The 26004-nt window shown below is 41.9% G+C and overlaps 1 protein-coding gene across 3 annotated transcripts; it reads right to left on the bottom strand.

The window, feature by feature from the left end:
• Positions 1–1091: 1091 nt before the first annotated feature.
• MKRN1 (makorin ring finger protein 1) lies at positions 1092–21891 on the bottom strand. Of its 3 annotated transcripts, none has more exons than XM_057427878.1 (9): positions 21717–21891; positions 15191–15319; positions 10824–11056; positions 9489–9551; positions 5202–5428; positions 4506–4720; positions 3710–3820; positions 3115–3253; positions 1092–2668 (listed from the first exon to the last, which is right to left on the bottom strand). In XM_057427878.1, exons 1-9 carry the CDS (start codon positions 21887–21889, stop codon positions 2456–2458), a joined length of 1503 nt encoding a protein of 500 aa, XP_057283861.1. In that variant the 5' UTR covers positions 21890–21891; the 3' UTR covers positions 1092–2455. The 3 variants fall into 3 exon arrangements, with proteins under 3 accessions (XP_057283861.1, XP_057283863.1, XP_057283862.1); XM_057427880.1 differs by lacking the exon at positions 21717–21891 and adding an exon at positions 20975–20999; XM_057427879.1 differs by lacking the exon at positions 9489–9551.
• Positions 21892–26004: the final 4113 nt, after the last annotated feature.

The following is a 26004-nucleotide window of genomic DNA, read 5'->3' as shown; positions in this document are numbered from 1 at the left end:
AGTTCAACAAGGCCAAGTGCAAGGTCCTGCACCTGGGTCAGAGCACTCCCAGGCACAAATACAGGTTGGGGAGAGAATGGATTGAGAGCAGCCCCAACAAGAAAGACCTGGGGATGTTGGTTGACGAGAAGCCCAACATGAGCCAGCTGCAATGTGCGCTCACAACCCAGAAACCAACCATGCACTGGGCTGCTCAACAGTGTAGCCAGCAGGTTAAAGCTGATTCTGCCCCTCTGCTCTTGCGAGGGGCATTCAGTCCTGCATTCAGCTCTGGGGCCCCCAACACAAGGACACAGACTTGCTTGAGCAAGTCCAGAGGAGGCCACAATGTTCAGAGAGCTGGTGCACCTCTGCTGTGGAGACAGGGCTGAGAGAGTTGGGCTTGTTCCTCCTGGAGGAGAGAAGGCTCTGGGGAAACCTTAGAGCAGCCTTCCAATACCTAAAGGGGCCTGCAAGAAAACTGAACACAGATATAGTTCTAGATTACATATTCAGAAGAAATTCTCTACTATGAGGGTGGTGAGACACTAGAACAGGTTGCCCAGAAAAGCTGTGGCTGCCCCATCCCTGGCAGTGTTCAAGGCCAGGTTAGATGGGGCTTTGAGCAACCTGGCCTAGTGGAAGGTGTCCTTGCCCATGGCAGGGGTTGGAACTGGATGATCTTTAAGGTCCTTTCCAACCCAAACCGTTCTATGATCCTATGAATGCAGCCTTCCGATGGGATGCTAACTTATGTCTGTTATGTAGGGGAGGAAAGGCTATTTCTACTTCAAAGCCTTTCATTTTTTGTTTTTCCCTGTATCAGCTGTAAACATCTGTGCATATTACATTCAAATCCTTTTCTGCCTTTGCTACCTGCCTCTAAAACAAACCCCAAAAACTCTCTGTTCTGTTGTGTTCCTTACATTACAGGCTCTTTGCTGGAAAGGCTGTAACCAAGTTAAAGTTCTGTGTTAGTGTGATGTGATTGTGTAGGAATTAGGAATAAGTAACAAATGCCTTTCTATTTACACAAACACCCAAAACTGATCTATCCTGCTGAAGCACAGAAGCTTCAAACTTAAAAGAACAGGCAGACTTCTTGTTTAACATTTTTCCTTTTTTTTTTTTTTTTATTTGGGAAAAGTGCTTCTTACAAAAGGCAGCTGCAAAACAATACGTTATAGACCTCAGAACAATTTCTCATTCCATTTAAAAGTGAAAGGAGAGGCAGTCTAGGGGACAAGAGCAGCAGGAAAACAGATCACGGGGCATTCACAAGTCAATAAAAAACAGAGATAATGTAATGCAAGGTTAAAATTCCTGTGCCGGGACTTTGGTGGCAAAGTAATTTCTTAATGCAAATTACAGCCAGAAACTGCATGACTGCCTTTGTAAGCAGCAACACACATAAACTGAAGAGCTTTCCCAGGCAACCTGCCCGACTCAGATGCGAGAGGCACAGCGATTTCCTAGCGAAGCTCAGGGCTTAGGTGGTTACATCAGGTTCTAAAACTTACAGAGGAATAAAGCTAAAGGGGCCTCTCTGGTGTTCCTTTGAGCCCACCTTGGCTAACCGGATTTCTGCTCCTGGACAACCCTAATCATACACATGAAAGGGAGCTGGTGTATTAGGGAGTGCCATCTATTAAGTTAAGTGATAGTTAAGATCACTGCCACATTCTGGGCTGAGACCGCTAAACCAGTTTCATGTCCAACTGGAGGCTAGACTTCATGCACCAAGAAGGGATGAAAGATGGTTTTGTTACTTTTAACTTACAGAGAGTCTCCCCATCCTTGAGGTCCAACTCTACAGTTATCTGTATATACACATAGAGAGTTCTCCTTTCACAATGACATTTTCCTTTCATGCTAAACACAGTAAAAACCCAGAACGTTCACACCTGGTTCTGGTTACACAGTAGTAATAGTAATGTGCAAGTAAACAAGAGACCAAAATCACAAATGAAGACGTGTACATGAGGGGGGCGGAATGGCACTGATGCCAATAGAGAGAGAATTTTTGTCTGGCCTCAAGTCAGAAATATCGGTACAGAGACAGAAAAACGGCCATCAGCCAATTTACATCCCCACTGCATGGCCACTGCTCATTTTTGTATCTGGGCTCTTCAAAATGAGTGTGGAAGTCCTGTAAACACTTTAACCCTGGAACTGGGTGAACTCTGTTGGGTACACATATGAAGCAACAAACCTAAGCTAACTGTTTGACAGTTAAATTCATTTTTACAAAAACTAACATTTTAAAGATTTATTTCTTGTTATTTGTTTAAACAGAGGAAAAACAACACTCCTGGGGTGGGAGGGGATGGGAAGAGACAGACCCTGGGTAAAAGTTATTACAACAGCACCTGGAATTGATCGGCCTGCCTAGGAGAAACACAGGCACTGCCACAACACCACAGGTAATAGCTACTGCCTGAAGCCATGACAACAGTCCACACTCCACTGACAGGTGCTATAGATCCAAATCATAATAATCTTCCAGCTCATCATGAAACAAGTCCCACTCGTCCTCGGAATCTGTTAGCTCATCATCACCTCCTGCTGCCAACAGCATAAGCAACATCTCACCAAGCTCAAAGGTCACCACCTCATCCTCATCGGTCTCGAACGGATCACCGTTCTCTCGCTCCTCAATGAACTCCCAGAAGCGATTCCTTCGCTGGGCCTGCAAGTGGAACACAAGGATTTCCCTGGGTGACCAAGTGGCACAAGGCATGACTCTTCCCAGAGGCTGACATGGTTCAGCCCATGGCATACTCTGACATAGAAGAAGCCATGTTACTCTTTCAGGGAGACACTGGCCTTCAGCAGAATTTAACCCTTAGACACCCATATTAATGCCACCCAACATTTCTACTTCAGTATGTTGGTGTACTAGGAATGTTGTTAAAACCTACACTTTCTATCTTAGCCTCCAGCATTCACATTCTTTAGACCACCTCCTTTAAATTCACCATCACAGATGTCTATCAGAAGAATAACAAAGCCACCATCAAATCCAAAACCCAAACCCAAAAGTCAACATCTCTCTGTCCTCTTGTCAACGCAGCCAATTTATCGCTCACTCCTCTTGTGCACTGTCTAGAAAGAATTAAAAACAGCAGCACTGACCCGGAATCTACTTGACGTTCCCACTTTGGGTCTCTGTGGCTCCTCTCGTCGGCCATCAGGGTATGCATGCTTGTAAAAACAGTTTCCTCCAAAAGGACAGCTCCCACGGCCTTCATCAAAATACCTGCATGGCTTGTTGCTGGAAAGGAAAATATCACAACCCTTACTCACAGCAGACCCCCAGCCAGACTTCAGAACTGCATTTACCTGTAGTCTAAAAGAATCTCAGATACCCTTTGGAGCGGAAGGTATTTTATTAGTCTAACACCTCTATGCAGAAGTGATGCATTGCACAATGTGCGTGGGTTGGTGCATGCATATGGCACTGATGGCTCGCAGTGCACAGGCTCATGCTACCATACGGCTACACCACCAGTGTCTTGCATATAGAAGGGAAAGACTGAGGTCAAAGACCATAGGAAGAGCTCTGCAACTGTGTGTTTGTGTGCACCTGTGGGCAGACAGGCAAGGACGCACTTCATGCATGGTGGTGGAAAGGAGGTGTGGTGAGAGGGCTTTACATCAGTACCCTTCTTGGTTATGTGTGCCTTTATCTCTGCAGTCTCAACTTGACAGAAGGCTGCAGGGTTCATACCTCATTGCCTCCTTGTATTTCTGAATGAGTTTCTGCTTCTCTTCCTTCTCTTCCACCCAGTACTCACTTGGAATGACAAAGTTAGATGTGATCCGACATTCTGGGCAGGACCTGGGGAATGAACAGACTGTGCTACAAAATTCCACATGGCAGGGCACTCTCCCCTATGTAACAAGTCATGGCATATTTCCATCTCTAAAGATGTACTGTACCCACACACTTCCTGTATGAGCTTTTTAATCTAGATTCTCTTACACATGAAGAATAACTAAACTCTCAAGAGTCATGGCGATAGCAGCTGGTCAGCTTGCCTCAGAAAAGCTTGAAAAAACACTTCACACAGACTCCTTTTTCCTTAGAATTAAATACGTTCATTTTGCCTTGATTTTTGTATTTGGTTGGGACTTTGCATTTTTAGAACAGCCTTTAAGGGGAGAAATGTTTGGTCAATTGATTAATGAACTAGGGTGGTAATTAATTAAGAAGCATACATTCTGAACTGCCTAATCTGTTTTCAAATTCCTGGCCAGGTGTCCAAACAGCAACCACTGAACAATATGCTACTAAATAAGTGCAAGTTTTCTACTATTAAGTGAGTTTTGCCAAATTAATCCAAATTAACCAAATCAAGAGTGTGAATGTTATCCCTAACAATTATTTAGCTTCCAAACAAAAGTTAGTATGCATTAAACGCAGTCTCTGTGCAGCCTGCACCTGGAAGTCTGCTGCAAATTGACAGGAGTTACTAAGCTCTTCCATAGTAACAAAGCACAACTGAAATGAGAAAGTGCCTCACTTTATAATCTTGCTCTCAAATTGCTTAGCACTCCTCCACTTGCGGATGCACTTCAGACAGTAAGCGTGGCTGCAGTTGGAGAGGATCCCAAAGCGGCGCTCACTCGGATTAGCTTTCTCATACACCACCTCCATGCATATTCCGCACACCATGTCTTTACTACGCTGGACGGCAAAAGAGAGCTCCATGTCCTTCTCATGAGCTTCAATGCAAGACTGAAAAGGAGACACAAAGGAAACGACTACAGAGACAACTGGCCGCCTAGTGAATTCTAAGCGGGTTTTAAAGCTAAGGTTTACTCTCCTGTCCTGCATAATGAATGGAGTATGATTAAACTGTAAAATCTTGATCCTAAAAAATCTGCTCAGATAGTGGAAATAAATTCAGAGTCCAAATTCTTTTCTTCAGCCATTGCTTTTAAACATGAAAAAGGCAATTCAAGAGACCATCCAGTTTTACTAGGCAAGGAATAAAGCTTTAGTATCTTTAAGCAGACTGCTCTCCCAGCACAGATAAGGAAACCCAGCTGCTTTGGAGTATGGCCCTGACAGGAAACGGTCCAGTTTACAACAGGAATTTCATTCATTGCCCGACCTGCCTGAACTCCCAAATGAAAGGGTAGCAGTAACAAGTGATTGTGGGGAGCTAGGAAGCAATAACGCAAAGCTGTTTAACACCAGACAGTTGCTTGCTTACCTTTATGTGCTCGGATCTCTGCGCAGCATCAACTGGATGCAGGACCTGCAGGCCACACATATCACACACATCCCCATGGATATACACACAGTTTTCTCCATAACGACATTCTCCTACTGCAGCGTAGGGGCACAGCTCCTTCTTTATCTCCACATCTTCGTGCTGCTTTTCATACTCCTCCTCAATCACCAATTCCTGCAAGGGTGCTTCAGCACAGGAAGGAGTGGCTAGGAACAAAGTGAAGGACAGTAAGCAATACCTTCAGATTAAGAGCACATGGAGTGAGTATACATTGTTTTAATGCAACGTAATCTTTGGGTAGCCCTGCTCAAGTTATCCAGAGAGAATAATAGAACCAAGGTTCATTTCAGCCCAAGTTTCACACACCCTCAACCTGAACCAGCGGTCATTTCTCACTCTAGAAAGCACTACCATTTGCTTCCTCCTTTGACCCAAACAAGACTAAAGCTAACGTTTCAGTGGTCAGATTCAAATCCATTTACAGGCTAACACAGCAGAACAAAAACCTCACTAATCCTCAGCAGCTTAAAAACACTTTTAATACAAACTCCAATTCAGCAACAATTAAATAAGGTTACAAATCTTTCACTGCTTTGAGAATCAATTTCATATCTGCTAAAATTAAAGAGGCTTTTCCCCAGAAATGACACAGCAATGAACATGTATCCAGCTGGTGTACACTGGTATGGAAACACCACACTAGCACTTCCTTATGTACAGGTGAATTATCACTTGTTCAGCCTGAACCACAAGGCTGTCACTCTTCTAGACTCCCATGGATCTCTGAGAGCAATATTAAAAGCTGTGTCCACACCTCTCAAGGTAACTATTCTAGGTGTTTGCCAAAAGGCTTACCCTAAACAGATATCCAGTCTACCAGACAAACATGTAAACCTAGTTTTAAGAAACCGAAATGCATCAGGGTATTTTCAGGGCATTCTAAGCTAGCCATTAGTTTTGCAAAATACTAAGTAAATTCCCTTACTATGTTTTAAATTGAACTGAAATCTGTATTGTTTCTCTTCCTCATTTAGACAGCTGCTGCTTAATACTTCTCCCTGTACCTCCAGAACATATGGCTGTTTATGTCACCAGAAGCCAAACAGCATTTTTAGATCATTACATAAGTTACAAGACAAAAGCAACGAGTTTGAAATTTAAGACATAATAAACACAGGAGAGCAACAAAGCATTGCTATATTCAGGATAAACACCAGAAAGAGCAGCAGCTGGGCTTCATTTACATAACCAATAGCTGTTAGAAGAATTAAAAAAAAAAATAAAAATCTGTAAGAGATTGTAACTTCTGTAAGTTACAATTCATTTAAGTTTTTCATCCGTAAGTTATAATCCATTTGAGTACTAGATTTGGAGAAGTAAGCAAAACTACCAAAGGCATAGTTAGACCAGTAAAAGTAAAGGATTCTGATCTCAAAAAGGATCAGAGGCCGCACACTCACAGAGTTTTCATCCCCACGGAGCAGGGAGATACAATAAGCATGTATCAGTCCATTTGCTTTTGGACATAGAAAAAGCAGGTCCCCGAGAGCTCACACTTTCAGAGCATAAGTAAATACTGTAGTGTAGGAAAATATTAGCTCCCAAAGTAAGCACAAGTCTGCTTCTTGAACTATCTCTGACCTTAAAGGTCACTTGCACTGATCTTGGATCAGTCTGTTTGCTAGAACAAAGCAAGCGAGTGACAGAATAACAGGTCAACAACTGTCAACCTGATCATTTTTTCAGTATGAGATTCCCAACAAAGAGTTCTTCGTTATAGTTTCTTCCCCATGAGCTCTAGTGAACTGACACCAAGGAAAGTAACGAGTAGCCATACACTAGGCTCTACCCACTCTCCTGTAATAGCTGAACATGATATGAAATTTTGTACTTATTAACTGAAATCCTGCCCACCCCCCTCCCAGTTTGAAATCCACTTCCAAAAGTAACAAAAATCACAACGACCAGTCAGTTTCTGTTCCCTCAACTGCCAATTTTGCTAGTGTTTTTTCTAATTGATGTTAGAGATTTTTCTTACTTAATTGATTCACAGGACTCCTGACATCTAGTTTGACTGTTACTGAGGAAAAAGTTTAGCAGGGCATAGTATGGATGAGCAGAAGCCCATTAAACAGACAAATGCACCCAAATTTCAAAGGAATTGAGTGATACAGTACTTTAAACAGGGATGGCAAGATCATCTTTGCTTAAGGCCATCCCCTATTCCCCTGGAAAATGCACACTTTGAAGAGGCACATATGAAGCTCCTCTTAAAAGAAGAAAACTTTCCAATCACCTGCACCCCTCTCAAAGATACCTTTTGTAAAAACTTTATTCAGTAAGGATTTAATTCATTAAAACCAAAACGAAACCCCACTTACTACCTGAGGTTCTTTGAGAATAAAGGCTTTGAAGTCTTACCCCTCCAGAGACTGACTTAGAAACCCATTTATTTACTATGCTGGTCCACAGAGCAGAGCTTCATATCTTGGCACAAAAGTAAAAGTATAGTGTTGTTACTTGAAACAAACCAACCAACAACTATTGAAGTCAATAAGCACATTACACAGTACAACTACTATACTCCAGCCCAGTCCACAACACCATCCTTGCATGGTGTTGTGGACTGCAGAAACCAGTTCTTAGTGACCAGACACCCAAACAACATGATACAGATGTACAAATATCAGTCTTCAACAATGGCTCAGGGAACTTCCACAGTACAAGGATGGGAAAGGAAAACGCATGCTTAAAGTAACATTAGTTTTCCAGTCCCAGTCTTCTGTGCTGTCCCAGCACTTCCCCTCAGTGACAGTTGTATTTCTATAAAATAAAATTCAAATTAGTATTTCCACTTCTGAGTATCTCAGCTTCCATAACCTAAAGCCCTGCATGCATATTTTGTGGACCTACTGCAATGTATCTGCTAGTTTTGCTTCCTCTTTGAAAGCAAGTTAGAGAAACTCACAAGACTTCACTGGCTCAGTAGTTCTGCATCCAATATCCCTCATTTACAACACTTATTCTAAAATTCTCCTGCTGTTTCCAAAACCACTACTCTCCAGTAGGTGGACCCAATCCCCACCTTCTCACTGCCGATTTCAGAGTTAACACGGTTAAATTCCTGCTAGTGAAAAAACCCCTAGTCCATAAGCTTCAATTCAAGCACCACCTGTTCTCACTCTAGGACATACTTTGCAGCATCAAATACATTCATCTTGTAGCACAAGGAAACAGCCATCCAATTCAAGGTGTTTCTTGCATTTTTGCCTATCTACTCTCCCTCAACTATTCCAGAACATCTAGCAGCAGTAGCAGCAGAGCAAATACGGAAATGTGGCATATCTGTACATCAAACTAGTATCTTATGAATCATTTGTTTTCTTTGCTAGGCCTCGAGGTAATCTTCAAGATATCAAGTTTAGTCCCAAATCAGAGAATCACCTGCATTAGCAGAATGTCTCCTCTCATAGTAAAAGATAAGCATTATAGCCCTACCATCACACAATCAAACCGGCAACCCCAAATCTTCAGCATTTATAAGACAACTTAAAACACACAGGCTTCTAACTTACCTTGAGAAATAGGTTTCGTTTTAAGGCTTCCAAGTACCTGTACATTTCCCCAGGCATTTGACAAGAATCTGTAAGGCTTTAAAGTACTCACTGTAGAAGACACTGCACACATCCTCCTGATCACTACAGTAAGGTGTTTTATCTTTATAGCTTAATAAAGACAGTGGCTTCAGAAAAGTAAAGTTTTTAAAACACAGCTTTTAAGAAGTCTCTAAAAGAATTAGCATTATCTAGCACAGTTCTGAGCAGAAACAGCTGAGTATGTCTGTACCTTAAAATACAACAAATTTCAAAGGATACAAAACAGAATATGAACGAGATTCAAAGAGAATGCTATCTAACAATCTGTGGCAGTCACATGAAAAATAAGCCTGACGCCCTAGAAAAAAGGAACTGCTTCAGTAAAACTGAGTTAAAGGTATAATGAAACAGCACTTACGCTTCAGGAATTTAAGAGAAAGCACCAGCCCTCCTGTAAGTAGTAGGTGTATTTAACAGATCTCCAGATGTTTAAATTAGCACTGAATTAACTCCAGTGGAGGGCCACCTAGCCATTAAGGGGGTGAAACCCATGAAAAGAGACTGAGGAAACTAGACTTGTTCATCTTTAACAAGTGATCTTATTGCTATTTTCCACTACTTAATGGAAAGGGAAAGGGAGGAACAAAAAAGAAAAAAAAAACAAACATACCACCAAAATCCCACAGGGCCAGATTCTTCTCAGATGCGCACAGGTCAAGAGACAGAAGGCAAGCTGAGGCAGGGAAAAATCCAATTACATACTAAGAAAGAGTTCTTCCTTGTGAAAGAAGTCAAACACTGCAAAGGTTGCCCAGAGATTATAGCATTTTGAACATCTCTGAGGATAGAGATTCAACCAAACAAAGCCCCTGCCAACCTGACATAGCTGACCCTGCTCTGAGCAGAAAAATTAATTATATGAAATCCAGAGGTCCCTTCCAACCTGAATTATTCTATTCTGATTGAATGATTACAAAAAAAAGGATGTGCTTTGTCTCAATGAACACAGAAGGTGTATCTTTTATGACAGTAATGTGACACATTAACAGGTAGCAGACATGTTTGCATCCCTTTGGACTATACCCAAGTCACAGATACACCAAATTATTCCACAATCAAACTTCTCAACAGCACTATAAAAATGATAATGTTGCTCAACCATTCCTTTCCTCTTCCGCAAATCAGATGAGAACAGGGTCCACCAGCACTCTAACACTGATAAGGTAATTCTCTTTTCTGATCTGAGAATGTGAGCAGTGCTGTGGAGGCAAGAATAATCTGAGCACTGCATGACAACTTCAAACTCTTCTGGACACAAGACGTATTCTGCACTCAAACAATTATTTGCATACTCATGGCCATAAGCCTTCAGTTTTAGAGAACCAGACACTAGTGATTATGCCAAAGTAAACATCTTCAGCCTGCTTTTCATTTAGATTTTAAGTCTTTGTGATTTCTTTATGCAGGGAAAGCAGATAAGCATGCTACTTGAACACTCTGGTCTCATATGACGAGCTGCTTCGATCTCATTCCAAAAGCAACCTGCCACAGTATTAGGCAGGCATGTCTCAGAAAGGTAACTAGAATAAACGATGTCTGGTCTGAACTGCCATCGGATTCATGAAAGCAAGCATTAGGCTTCAATTCATTCTACAGGAATCTGTATCTCCACTGGAAAATGTTTAAAAGACTGAAAAAATCCCCAAGCAAAACCCAACCCCAAAACAAACCAACCTCCCAAAAACCAAAAGCGGCAAATTATCTTTTCAAAGTAGTGATAGTAATAGCAGCACCAGTATTTTCTTCTCCCATTACATATACACATTAAACTCCAAAGAAGAGATCCATCCAACTATGCACATCAAAAAATTCAAGCATATGTGAAGGACTTATTCCTTGAAGTGGTTAATAAATACGTATAGCTGTACTCAAAAGCTCCAAAATGCACTACATAAAAACTGCTGACCCATGACAGAAATTTACTGTTATCCCTTGCTCAGCTTACCACGTCCACAGTATGGCTGCCCAGGGACAAATTCTACAGCATTCACCCAGTCTTCAGCACCTACTCCTGCAGCTGCCAGATCTACACTTTCATCTTCTATCTCAGCAAGTATTTCTTCAACTGTTTCCGGGAGTGATGCATAGTCTGAGGATACCGAGGGATAAATTTTTTCATCTGGATCCACATCAGTCTCTTCTTCTTCCTCCTCTTTCAGTGGCTTGGTATGTTCATATCTGAAATGTTGAAACACATCATATCAACTCTTTACCAAAAGAAAAAATAAAACAAACAAAAAACCCACTCCAAAACTCCAGAAAACTTCCATAAAACAGCCCAAGGTATGTGAAAGAAACTGACTGATTAGATATAAATACACTATTTGGAAGGAGAGCCTAGAGTTGGAGGAAATAGCCACTGATGACCCTTTATAGAGACATGCTTCCACCTGTGTAATCTGGCAGCACTGCTTAAGGAAATAGCAGGTATTGTCATCATTTTGGAGGAAATGGTACAGCATGCACAATTCTTACTTAACTCACAGACTGAACTTCTATAAGAAGTCCAAAACCACTCACATACCTATTATGCATGTGTAGTATAAATAATAATTTACCTGAATGAGATAAGTTAGTTCATTCAGCCTTAAAAACCACAGAAGACTATGGGCAGACCCTGCTATCTCAGACTACCTCGTGGGAAGCCACAGGAAAGATGCAGCCAGAATCTTCTCAAGAGGTGCAGTGACAGGATGCCAGTCAGTAGACAGAAGCCCAAAACAGGAAGTTTCATTTAGGTATTAGGAAAAAGCAATCATGGTGAGAGTAAACACTAGAACGGGTGCCCAGAGAAACTGCAAGATCCTGATCTTCACAGATAATCCAAACAGGACTGAACAATGCCTTGGGCACCCTGACCTAAAATGGCTTTGCCTTCAGCACAACTCCAGAGATCCCCCACAAGCCTAAATTATTCTTTTTCTGTATTTAAGCATCTTACCTCATTCAGATTTTACAATGGATTTTAGTAGTTATTTCTAATGTCTCTTTGAATTCACTGTGAAAAAGGATTCTCACTTTGATCCCTACCACCCACAAACAACAGGAAAGCGCAATTTCACTCAAAAAAAATCTGTCTTCCAGCATCTAGTACACTACATGGGAAAATAAATTCCAGGTGTACCCCCACATGTCAAACAGGCTGGATGATCTTTAAGGTCCCTTTTGATCCTAGCCATTCTATGAATCTATGATTTGCTAACTAATTCCAAGTACAAAGGGAGGGAATTTCTTAGGATCATACAGAACTTTTTAGCAACTGTGATTTATTTATTTTGTATCAGATTGAAAACAACTAAGTGTCACAGTTCTTGCTTATTAAAGAGATGCCTCCAACCAAATGTCAGCTTTGAAATCCTAAGGAAGCTATGAAGCACAAACTTAAACTTCAAGTCTTCATACCTCTACCATCAGTGGCCTCCAAAATGAGGTAAGCAGGACAACCCACTTGGGGGCAGGAATAAAATACTAGAACTTCTTGTCTTCCCCCTCCCCTACCCCCTAAAAAATAAGAAATTAAGTTTTACTAACATTTAACATCCCGATTGACAGCAGTGTCCTCACTCACAATTGCCAAGAAATTTACAATCTAAACACTCAGAACATGAAGACAAACCTCTACAATTTTTTCAGCTATTTTAAGTCACATGATATTCAACCCAGTACTTAAAAGAGGCTTCTAGACATCTATTGTGAAGTTCTGCACAGACTTCGTGTGCAATAGTGAAAGACAAAAGGCTACACATACCATCAGACCACTTGTTCTTCCTGCTGTGGTAAAAATGACTGAAATAACGCATGGAAAAACAATGGTAACAAAGTAAAACACATTCCTTTGTCAGCAAGTACTGCTGGGAAATACACTGAAAACACTGCTGAAGACTCAAAGAAACAAGTATTAGAACAAATTTCACAGTGTGGGCAGATTGTTGCACAGCTGGATGAAAGTAAAGATGTTTCTAACATGTCTCAGCTTACAATGTCTGCTAGATTCTGTTTCAACAATGAAATACACAAAGGACTATTTCTTGTGATTCACTAAAGAAAAGATGGACCAGAAGAGAAATATTCTCAATAAATTGCTTCTTTATTAAAGACAGAAAGATGGACTGGAGAAGGTATCTTCTCAACAGTAAAGGGCTTCTTTAATAAAAACAACTGTTTTATGGAAAAAACTGTGCCCTGAAGGAGTCCCTGCCTTGACTAGACTGAAAAAAAAGAGGATTCCAGGGTAAGGTTACAGAGACAGCACCATACCAGGAATTCATTCACTGCATCATTCATAGGCAAGATATTGTAGTGAAGATGAAGCCAGAAGGACACCAAGTGCTACAGAATGTAATTAACATGGTTAATTTTATAAGAACAAGACCTTTCAATAGTTGAATCTTTACAACACTTTGTTATGAGATAAAGAACCACCGTAAAAATCTCTACCACACAGAGGCCTGCTGGCTATCTTGTACCAAATAGCTTAACAGTTGGCAAATATGAGTTATGCATTTTTCTTTCACAAAAAGATGAGTGCTCCAAATTTGCTGACCACTTCCATGATAAGAAGAAGATATCACCAGTACACTGTCTAGCAGGTGTTTTCAAAAACCCACACATATGCAATCTTTCCCTTTCAGGTAAGGCATTTTAAGAACAAGCAACTGCTTTCTGAAGGAAACTTGTGGCATGGAGGTAACATTTTGAAAATAACTGTTCTGAAACCCTTCCACCATTATATGACTTGGTTGCCAAAACCAACACCAGTGTGTCAACTATAAAAAAAAACACCTCTATCCTGTACACTTAGACCTGGAAACAGATTTCCCTAACCTGTTTTAAGAGCCTTCCACACAAAGGTTTTGGACCCATTTCTTAAGAACATAAAATGCCACACCTTCCAACTGGAAGGTAAGAAGAGCTGACTGACATCGACATTTATTAGCCAAATTTTAACAAAAAGCTTTGCATGACTGGTGTACAGGATGGAAAAATTATTATCATGCATTACTAAGTGCAGCCAAAAATACAATTCTTCCTTTTGGATCTACAACTCTTTGTGAAAGATCTTTTTCACCTACGACAGCCATTAAAACTGAATTTAGAACAAGACTTTCAAATCACTGTGTTAAAAAATGTTAAACTAAGATTTAAAAACAAAAAAAAACAACAAAAAAACACCCAAAGCATATTCTATCAACATTACTGTTAGTAAAAAACCTATTATTACTAATAAGGCTTTTAGTGAGAGCAAAAATGGTTTGGAGAACTAGATGATCTTGAAGGCCCCTTCCAACTCTAATCATTCTATGATTCTATGCATGAAGTATTGTTTATTTCATCTTTATTACATCCTTTTTTAAATTCTGATTTTGTGTATGTTTTATAATGTACACAACGTATTAGTACAGCAAAGTATAAATAAACATATATATATATTAGGGGTGTGCTCAAAAGTTTTCACTGATGGGGTGTGTGTTGAAAAGTTTGAAGACCACTGATCTACAAGATCAAGAAAGCAATACTGGCAGATAAAAGCCAGAGATGCTTATTTTGGTTACCTTTCTTTTATGTGGTAACCATGTATTAAACATGAAAGGAAAACTAACTATGAACTACCATATGGAGTCATGATGCAAATATTTAATCATGCATTAAAGCTGCAACAGGACAGAATGTCAAAACTCATGATAAATTTTAATAGTAAACTTAAGATGATGTAAACAGCCCTAAGCCTTTGTAAGGCACCTGGTTCCTTTCTTCACACTTTTTTAGCTTCTAATAATGTCAGTGGTGTAAGTTAAATAATACTACGTTTTCATAATGTAATGCCATTTTGTACAGGCAACATTTTACAACCTACCATCACAACATTCCAGTTATTTTTCAAAAATGGCAGTTCAAGTGCCAGGGTAGCAATCCATGAAGACACCACACATAATTATAAAACAAAAAAATTCTTACCTGTTCCGGCTTTTATGATCACGTACCAAATGTAACTTAGTTCCATCAGTTCAGCTAGTCTGAATGTAGTCTCAGTTTCAATTAATTCATCTACTGATGTTATTAACAAACATCGTGAAAACTAGCACTTTTAATAAAAACAGTTCTTGCCTTGCGTTTGCTTTTTTTTTGTTTACACAGCAATGCAAACACTGTGGTATACAGCAAGAGAAGGCAGTTTGTGACAAGCTATTTCTATAAATTTCTGAAGTTGCAATGAACAATGAAAACGCTGCAAGATCTATTGCCTTTGTGTGAGCTCTACTCAGGAAGGAGTGAAATTACTCCCCTACGTGACAGTCAACAATATTTGTTTACCTGCAGAGATCTCCGTAAGCACAGCATCCTCGCTGATAATACCTGCACACCATAGCAGACTGACCAGTGGAGAGGTCATGGGAGTAGCGGCAGTTGTCTCCTTCCTTGCAGACTCCATGCATGAAATATCTGCAAAACAGAAAGATCATTGTGAATTAAGGAGAAACACTGAAGCTGTAAAACTATTTGGATGATTAGCTATTTTATAAATCAAGATATGCTGAATTAAGACCACCACTAATGACACATGGGACCACATTCCAGTATAAACATACAAACAAGAACACCTGAGAAAAGATCAAGCCATAGCTATTCCATTGAACTGCATGGTACCTTTAGGGACTTAAGGCTTACAAAAGCCTGAAAACCTTATCCTGGGCTATGACACAAAGAGGAAAGAGTCTTAGACAAAGTAGACGGGGACAAAGTGTTTTACTTGTAGCTCCTGTGTTCCAACACCAACAAAAGCCTTAGAGAAGCCCACCACTGAATCTAAGAACCAGAATTAGCCATACCTAAACCTAACCAAGTTTCTTGAGGGCTTCCAACTATTTTGTATTTGTAAATAATTCAATCAGAATTTCCTCCCCAGGAATTCAAAACATGTTTGTGATGAATAATTACATTACAGGTGGGTTTTAAGAGGGCTGATAAGCCCCCAAGCACAAAACCAGTGGTATATTCCAGGTACTATGAACAAAAAAAAAATCTGAAGTGGTTTTATAAACCACCAGCTGACACTTTGCCATCAGGCTGCAAGTCACATTGAGAACAATCCCTGTTTGTGCACTGTAGCCACATAGTAACCAGATAAGAAATTGGTCCTACGTTCTGTGATAAGTGGTATTAAGACCAAGATGAAGCTCTTTCAGGATATTCTCCCCAGAGAGAGGAGTACCCTGGTCAGATTTGACAGGTGGCTGCACAAACAGCCAAGTCAGCACACACCAGGAATAGGGTGTTCCTGAAACAAAACAAACACCCCATCCCCCATAACCAGTACTCTCCTCTGTGAATGTTGGGGGGGAGGGCCGGGGAGCCCCCCAAAAAGTCCACCACCCACACACCCAACACAACACCAGAACCCACCCACAAACCAACCCACTTCAAAGTCAAAAAATACCAACCCATGAACTTGTGGAACCAGAACACAACTGGAATTTCTGGCTTGCTTGTAAGAAATGGGAGTCAAACCACTAGGGTACAGAGTACGTTGTTAAATGTTTGCTCTTTAACAACTTTTATCTCCACCCTTTGCTCATTTCCACACACCACTGCTTCCCCCATGTGTTGGGGCATGCAATTTCACAGCCACCTGCTTACTCAGATCGGGGAAATGGCTTCACATATAACCTGGCATTCCTTTTGCTGCCCCCATGCTTATTTTTAATCTACCTCAGATCACTGCTCAGCCCCACAGTACAGCCACACTCCTCTTCAAGCCAATCAAGTGCTGGGGCACTGCTATGGCTTAAGTGACTAAGAAAGGAACCAGCTTCAAATGAGGACTTCTTGGTCAACATAATACACAAGCCTCAAAATTAGTCTCTCCTGCTGCTTGCAAGTGGACATGGAGTTCCTATCCTTCTTTCCCTGCTTATGTTAGAAAATCGCCTGGAAATACAAATTCTGTGTAATTCTGAAAGCTGTCGCAGTAAATACGGTAGGCTGTAATAAGGAAAAACCAAAAAATTTAACCAAGCCTGAAACACAAGCTCAATTTAATTCAAACATCGTTTTTAAAGGCCTGCAATCCCACACAGCAAGCTCAGCATCATTTGAACAAGAAGGCTGGGGTGGGAGGAGAAAGAAATGTATTTCTGTAAGGATTATACCAACTCCCCCTTCCTCAAGGTAAGATCTTTTACTTTAAAGCCACAAAGCATTTAACATTTTATAGATGAAATTACAGTGTTTGGCGAAAACATGCTTTGGTCATGTCAAAAAATAAACAGAGTGCATTATTTTTGGTGAAAGGTAACAAAAATTCTGCTGAAGAGCACTTTCACACACACAAGAGTGTTCAGTTTAACTGTATCTTTACACAACAGCAATACCAGCTGCCTCTAGCTTTTGATTACGAGAAAAAAGGATCCCTAGATCTGAGAAATACGTAAGTTACCTGCCTCACTCCAAGACATGTATACTTGAAACTTGCATTCTGTCAAGTACTCAGAGAATACATATAATTTTATTTGAAACAGTAAAACTAGATCAAAATAAGTATATAACCAGATTTCCTCTGAGTGTCTGTGATGCTGACTGCAGTGCTCCTTGTCTCTCCTATTCAACTGCAGTATCATCACTTGGTAAGGCTGCATAGGGAACCATACCAGAGAACTCATCACAGTCCAAACCCAGATCATCTCCCCCAGTTCAGTGCACTGCATGAAGGTATAAAATACAAGTGATACCAACACAGGGAACAGCCACTCAGAAGTAATAATAGCCCCCACTGGCATTTTATCACATGAAAACTTTTCAACTCATGTCAAGTTATGGATACCTTGATCAGAACAGCATGTCCTGATTGTCACGGTGTACTTTGAAAAGGTCACAGAACTCTGGCTTTGAACGTCCAGTAGACTGAAGCTGTAGACAATATCTGGCGGGGATTTTTTTGGAAATATATTGAGAAAACACTTGTCCAAAGCCATAAAGCTAATCATAAACTCCCTGGAACTGCAACCACTGCAGAGAGAGGTCACATATTACAAGCTCTACAATTTACTAGAGTGCTTAAAACTCTCAAGTTTATCCAGGTTTCAACAACCTTGATTTACATGATGTTTTGAAGTATAATAAACTCATGAAGATTTGCTGGTTTGGTTTTTTTTAAACACACTGCTAGAACAGTATTACTTCTATCACTTGCCATAAACCATAGAAAAGAATCTGCAATGCCTTTACAAAGACAATGCAGTGTTAAACTCGTATAACTGCAGTCTAAAATCCTGAATGGGTACCAGCTTATTTCAGATGCTTCATTCCATATAGAGTCATTATCCCTGTGACCTTATCAGTGACATCTGTATGTAATACTCCTTTGGAAGCTTGAAATGGGTTTACTTATTCAGATGTAACTTTACTGCACGTCCACTTAATGGGTAGCCCCATTTTGTTTATTAAACTACTGGTTTTGCTGAATTAGAGTGCTACACCTGGCAACAGATCTCCTTCAAAAATTGAGAGGCTGCCATGACTGGGCAGAATAACAGTCAACTGCAGCCATTAGCTTCTTCAGGTGCCATACAGAGACTGAGAACTCCCAGGGAAGAAGGTAGCGGGGAAGAGGCCAGGCACTCAGTTCTAGCACAGCACGCGGGCATGCAGCCACGTGAGTAGCAGTTGAAATTCTACACGAGTTAGTAACCTTAACAAAAAGGAGAAGAAAAAAAAAAAACAACCCCAAACAAGTAGGTCTTAATAGCATTTATCTCCTTGTCCCTTCTTCTCCATGACCTCCTTTAGCAAGAAGCTATTGGGGGATCCAGAACAGAGCAGCTAAGGGGCAATACAAGCAAGCTGTTAACTGGTTTGCATTCCACACCTTATCACTAATGGTGCACTGAATTAGGGAGACATACTTTACTGATTCAGACTCTTCATATTAAAAGACAGATAAATATCTGATCTAACTTTCCAGAAAGAACACCAAAGACAGAAATAGGAAGACAACTCTCAAAATATACTGATTAGTTGCTAAGGGGTTTAATTATGCTCAGTTATTAAACAAGTGAAATGTAATCTCTTTATGTCAACTTGATGACCTTAACTATTACTGCATGACACCTGGAAAACAGAAGTACCTGGACCTCTAACAGTGTCAAGTGTTTGGAAAAAGCTGGCTATACCACTGCTCAATAAAACTATGTAACCACATGAAACTGGAAGGACAGACAAACTTGGTAAGACCTACCATTCTTTTTCTTATTTCAATAATTTCATACCAATAACATAGTAAAAGAATATCAATAAAAAGTAGTTCTAAATTAGTTTTAGTCCCCTATGGTTTATTCCAGATTAAAGTATTAAAGGTTATTACACATCATAAAACCCAAGGATATTGGCTTTTAATGTATTCCAAGGATACCACACTAGCATGATAAAACGCTTTAGCCAATCCATTTATCCTATCAGGTATTCAAAGGAGCAGGAAGAACTTAATTCTACCCATTCTAAAACTTCCAGTTCTGACAGAACAGAAGTATTCCTTCACTACCACCATGAAGTGGTAAGTCCTTATGCTGAAGGGACTACTATCTCCCAGAAGCTTACCAGGCAGCATTTTCTGTCACCCGTATGATTATTTAACTAAATAAAGCCTATAAACAAATTGTGCAGTGTTACTCAAAGCAAACTGCTCTACCTGCTTCATTAGAAACCTGCATTTTGAAATTCAACCCCTTCATCTCATTTAAATCCTCAAGCTCATTTATGAAAGTGTAACAAGATTTAACAGTAAGAAAGGTATTTTCTTGAATATGAATATATCTTACTGAAACTAAACTTAGAAAAACAAAATTCTTATCACACATTCCCAGAAACTCAAGTCAGAATTGTTATTTTCACTTTACAGACTGAGGAAAGCTATTCTGCCTACAATTTGAATGGCCCAATAAAAAGAAACAAGAAGCAACCAAGCAGTGGGATAAGGAGGAGGATCAGTCTAAAAGAACAAAAGAACAGAGACGTTCATCAGGTCCAAAGCTGAGATCTAATTGTTGCTTAAGCTCACATTAACCATTACAAACCAGTAGCTTCAACTTCCCACTAGTCCTGTGTGTTTGTAAAGAAATATATTCATTATACAGGCTCAGTGCACCCCCGGACCCTAACTAATGTGACTGCTTCTGTACTAGGGCAGTCACTGTCTTCAATGAATTGATTCATTGTGTCTGTTACCTGAGAACACATATATCTATCTATATCTAACCAATCCATTTCTCCTGAGCTTTTCCATCTTCAGAAATTATGAGGCAATCGATACAGAGGGAGCACTCTCCTATACCCTTGCAGCTCACTGAAAAGCTGAGCTAAGCATTATTCCCGGTCGTCTCCTCATTGCTGGCCTACGTTTAACTGCCGTGCATTAAATATTAACTCGGTTATTCGTAGGCAAAATTCTTTGTGTGCTGAAGTACTCAGAAAGAGCTGAGGAACAGCTCTTCTTAAATGGACCCGTTAACAGTGCATTAACCAAAATAAACAGTGATCAACGGTTAACTGGGCCGCTCTAAATACGGAGGGGCACACTTAAGCACAAAGTGCTTAAGCACAAAAGAGAAACAGGGCCAGCAAGCTCCCTGGGAAAGCCAAGCAACGGCTATCAAAACTATTTCAATCTGCAATGTGCAAAACCGGAAAAATATGCAGAGAGGTACAGGGCTCGCCTCAAACCCCAGAGCCCCCTCCTTTCTGCCTAAGTGATGTTCCTTTTTTCCTTCCTAGTGACTTTAAACGTATTTGCTCACAAAATTCAGGTTAAATGTAATTTACAACTATAATTAGATTTAACAAAATATAAAATTAAAAAAAACTAAAAAAATAATCCGATGCTAATCTTGGATTGCCACTTGCTTTCACATAAACTGACTCATATTTCTATATTCACAGAAACTTTCATATTCCAGCCTGCAAACAGACCAGCAGTGTAAGTTTAAAAATAGCCCATCTGGCAAGCTTTACAACATGCAGCATGATTTGCATAATCCCATATAAAAGATTTATCAGGAATACAGTTTAACGGAAGCTACAGATAGAAAATGACACGGCATATAGAACCTTAACGTAACACAAGCGGCAACACTCATCGCGTTTTGTGCCTCGTCATGACTTCTCCCCGTCCTCTGCCTTAATAACTTTTGCTGCATCATTCACGGGTTTACTTTCATTTCAGAATTTTGATTCAAGCGGTCCAAGAACTTGAACAGTTTTGCACTTCTTGCTTTACCGCGTTTCCTAGAACACGGTTACAGGGCTTTCATTCTACCGTGCCCTTCACGCCAACCACTGCGGGCACACTTTCACACAATAAATACCGGCCCACGGCACTTCATATGCAACCAGCAACGCTTCCCACCAGAGCGGCAAGGGGACGGCAGCCACACCGATGGGGATGGCGGAGCCGCAGGGAACACCCTCCCGTGAGACAGGGGCAGAAGAAAGGCCGCAGCCCGCGGGGCCGGCTCTCTAAAACTAGGCCCGGAGCGGGCCGGGCGCCGGCCGGTACTTTCAGTACTACTCCCCCCACACGCCCCAGAGCCGCCGCAGGGCAGGGCGCGGCGCGGCCCGTCCGGCTGCGCAGTTCGCCGTGGGCCTCCCCGAGGTGGCCCGGCGGGGCGGGGCAGGGGGCGCTGCGGCCACGCGCGGCGCGTACGTGACCGTTGGGGGAGGGGAGCGAAGCCGCCCTGGGGTAACGGCCACCGCGCGGCGGGTGGAAGGGCGACCGCGTGGTGGGGGGGGAGGGGTATGAGGGAAGGAAGGACGGGCGCCGTGACCGCCCCCCCCCGCGGGCGGCGCGTACCTGCAAGTGACCTGCTTGGTCCAGCCGCCTCCTTCCAGCCCCACGATGGGCGGCGGCACGGCCGCGAAGTCGAAGGTCGCGGCCGTCGCTCCCACGTCCGCAGCGGCGAGTGTCCCCGGTGCCTCAGCCGCCGCAGCGTCGGCCGTTGTTCCCAGAGCCACCGCCTCGGCCATTACTGTTTGCGGTCTCCGTAACGTAACGGCGCGCTTGGGACGTTCGGTGGCGGCCTTGGGGAAGGGCACCGCCGTGTACTGGGCCCAGGCGCAGCCTCTGACGCCTGACGGGGTGGGCCCTTAAACGGCAGCCGGGCGGGCTGGCTCAGCGCGCGTGGGAAAAGGGTCGTGTCCCCCTCGGAGGAACGCGTAACGGAGACGTGGCGCCGGCTAGGCTGGTGGGAGGAGGGAAGAGGGGCCAGTGGCGCTTCAAGAGCCCAGTCTGAATGTTGGCGCTAGGCCAGCAGAGAGTTCAGTGCTGCTAATTCGGGGTGAGAAACATCATGTCCTGCCATAATAAATCCTGGTTGAGAAATTACTGTTTGCCTGGTGTGCGTCGTGTCCTTGTCATCTTACTGCCAGGAGTCTTCAGCCAAGTACTAAAGACGGCCTGAAAAGGCAGAGTGACAAGTAGGGGTGCCAGGGCAAGACAAAGAAGTCTGACACTGCAGGCTTACTGATATTTTGCATACCTATTTGGAAATATATTAAAAAATCAAACATACCTAAGCTGTCAGTCACTTCAGAAAAATACTGACGCTTAGCCTTTGTTCTAAAGGGCACCATCCTGAAATGGCCAGGACATTAGGAATTGCACTAGAGTGGTCAGAAGAGGCAAATCTCTGCAGGTTGCCTTGAAACATTCCTCAGATGACCTGAGGAGTCAGGTAACATGAATGCCCTTGCTGGCATTTTCTGAAATGTGCAGAGCTGGGACCTGGGCAAACAGAACTCAAAAGGAGGTGAAGTACACATACCGATTTTGATAGGACAAGGGGGAACAGCTTTAAGATAAAAGGGGAAAAGGGGTTACATTAGATATAAAGAAGAAATTCTTCCCTGTGGGAGTGGTGAGACGCTGGCACAGGTTGCCCAGAGAAGCTGTGGCTGCCCCAGCCTTGGCAGTGTTCAGGGCCACGTTGGACAGGCCTTAGAGCAACCTGGTCTAGTGGAAGGTGTCCCTGCCTGTGGCAGGCAGTTGGAACTGAATGATCTTGAGGTCCCTTCCTACCCAAACGATTCTTTGGTTTTAACAGACTTCAAGGTAAATGTTTGCATCAGAACAAAAGATTGCAAAAAGCTGGTCTTCAGAGGATTCAGTGGACAAAGGTTTGGGCACAGAGATGTTTTGTTCTTGGGAATGAACATGATTTGTTGTATAAGACCAACCTTCACCCAAGATAAGGAGCTGGCATCAGACAGAGGCCTCAATCCGGGTTCTCTGTGCAGCACTGACAGTGGGAAGCAGCAGCTGAGGTTAGCAGCCCAGTGGTCAGTGCCATATAGTTTCAAATCCAGTTCCACAAATCCCTGTTATGAGAAAGCTAGGATGTTCAATGGCAAACTGAACCAGGAGGATCAGGAAGGCCCTTTTTGACAGTTCATGCTAAACCAAGAAACTTACTTTCTGCATCTGCGTCCATCACAGAGCATTCTTCATACAGCGTTCAACACTGAAACCAAAGTTCAAAACCCACACCAGGTTTGTACATCAGGTTAGTCTTACATTCTGTTAGAAACAGCTGGGAAAAAAAAAAAACAAACAACGTTCATATTAGGAAATAAATAATCAAATACTTTCTCATAATGCCATTAAGATCATCTGGAAAGTTGTTTTGGAACCATTAGAATGATTGTGAAAATCTGCTGATGAAAGTGCAAGTATGTAAGCCTTAAAAGAAAGGTTGTATCACTGAAGAGTGACTTTGTCAGGCCTTCGTGTTGGTTAGATTGTTGGCTTACATAGCAGCCCTGGCACAACAGCCAGTTCCAGGTGCTTAGTTCACACAAAGGTAAAACAGATGGTTAAATAAGTGTTCTGTATGACTCTGCATGTCCCTAATACATCCTCTGGATGCTGGTGGCCTAGAAACAAGCTTCACGATTGAGAAACACCAATAAGCAAATCCCAGCCCACAGAGCTGCTGCAGATTAATAGACTCTTTGAAATCAGGTACGTAGGAAAAGGAAAATACTGTCTCAAGGGAGACATGACAAAAACTAATGTGGAGCTTCTCATTTCCCTAACGCCTTCGGTAGTGATGCCTCTCAGAGAGAACGGGTTTCAGAGGAGATGGTAGCTGGGGCAGGAATCAGTCACAGATGAAAATGCAAGGGTAGCCCCAGGGCGCAGCTCCCAGCAGGCTATAGGAATTTACCATGGTGACTTCATTGTTCCCAGCCGCTCCCATTTTACCCGGCAACCTGTTTAATATTAACTTCTACATCTGAGGCCCGGAGTGGGAAGTACCAGCAGCAAGGTCTCAGGGTCACTGCAGGCAGACAGGACTGGAAAGTCAGCTAACACTGCAGCAAGCAGAGGAGGGAGTTATCCACAGTTACCCCCAGGTTTGCTACACAAACTGTCTCCAGCTGTTCTTTAGGGCTTTCTCTTCTGCCAGCCACTTACTCACTGTAGTCCTGACTGCCACCCCAGCCCTTATGCCATCATCAGCCATACATCACATTTCAGAAACAGGCTAGGAACAGCACGACCAGCCTGTCCCTCAGGAGCTGGCAGGTATCAAACTGGCCCACTCTTCCTGGCTCAGCAAGCCTCAGTGGCTTTTACAGTACAGCAAAAGTTGGGGTTAGCCCTTGAAAAATTGCTCATGTAAGATCTTATTTTCATTGTATAATAATACACAAAACCAAATCAAAACCTGGGATGTGTACAAGACTGCTGGAATCCCTCAGAGAGCTGCTTGAGTGGCCCTGTTTTGTCTTGGAGACCTACACGTCATATTGGAAGGCTGAGCTAGAAATCCAACAGGCTGGTTTTCCACTTGGTTTGAGGAGAAAAATGGCAGATCAAGCAACACACTCTTACCCCGACTTATCTGGCAGACTGAACTGGGTGCCCCCTGCATAACATCATCTTGAGATAGTCTTGATGTTGAGAGTTGGAAGCTGAGTGACCAGCTTGATTACTAAATCATCTTGCCTGGTAGCATACCAAAAATGCGATAGCCCAGATGGTTCCTACACTACTGCAGTCTTTCCAAATAGATTTAATTGAAAATAAAATGATATCATTTTAATTTGTGTTTATTTTTTAAAAATGCTACTTTGCCTACACATTTTCTTTTCCATACATCCGACTACCCATCCCCCCAGGAAGAAGATACCATTCACAGGATCTTCAGGATCCATTTATGGCATCTGAGGATGCAATTTATCATTTCTGCAATTAAATTCCCTCCAGATGCATAGCAAAAGCCAGAGGCAGATTGTCTTTGTAACTCAGCAAGCTGTGTTTGAAGTTTCTTGAATGTGTTTAGTTGAAGAGATTGGAAGGATGTAGAAAATAAGGTGACATTCATTACTGCTGAGTTAAACAAAAGTTGCAAGAAACTTCCTTTTGAAAGGGATAAGTGTAAAGTGCAAATACTTCTTTAACAACCTATGTTTTACAATTTCCTGATTAATGGATTGCAGTCAAATCAGTTCCATGACACTGATTACTTTACCAATACATTAGCAATTACTTCAGCTGGTTTTATGTTATGTGTGGAAGCTGCGTACAATTATGTTCGTCTTTTATCGCATAAATCAATGCCTTCATGGGTAGCAATTTAACCCTGAACTCTCGTACTTTCTGCAGAATGTAAAATCAAAACATTTGTAATAATCAGTGCATTAGATCTCAAAGTATTATTGCTTTTATGAGGGGACAAAGATTTATTCATTTCAAAGTCCTCTTTCAAAGCCACCCTGGAACTGCTAGGTTAGATTGTCTTTACAGTAGGAGACTACAATAGTTGTCCCCTGCAAACCCAGCTTGTGTTGATGTAGCCAGGTGTGCATCATAGAGTATCACCACAACTGTCTTTAGACCTACAGCTTTCCTCACTTGGGAGACCAGAGCTGAGTAGAGCTCTTACCGAGAGAAGAAAGAGCTTAACAGCTGTATTTGGCAAAGTTGTGGGGGAGGCATGAATGTAGTTCCTCTGCTTTTTAGGAACAAGTACAAAGGGTCTCAGTCTGCAGAGGCATTGTTTCAGTGAGCAATGAATTCACACATTAAAAAAATATATCAAACAGCAAAAGAATCTGAAAAATGAGAGAAGTCTTCT

This window comes from Pezoporus wallicus, unplaced genomic scaffold, assembly GCF_028554395.1.
Source record: "Pezoporus wallicus isolate ANWC-B61680 ecotype Strahan unplaced genomic scaffold, APGP_CSIRO_Pwel_v1 contig_2908, whole genome shotgun sequence".
Lineage (NCBI taxonomy): Eukaryota > Metazoa > Chordata > Aves > Psittaciformes > Psittacidae > Pezoporus > Pezoporus wallicus.
The sequence above is the reverse complement of the archived record's forward strand: the minus strand, read 5'-3'. Positions and strand labels throughout refer to the sequence as shown.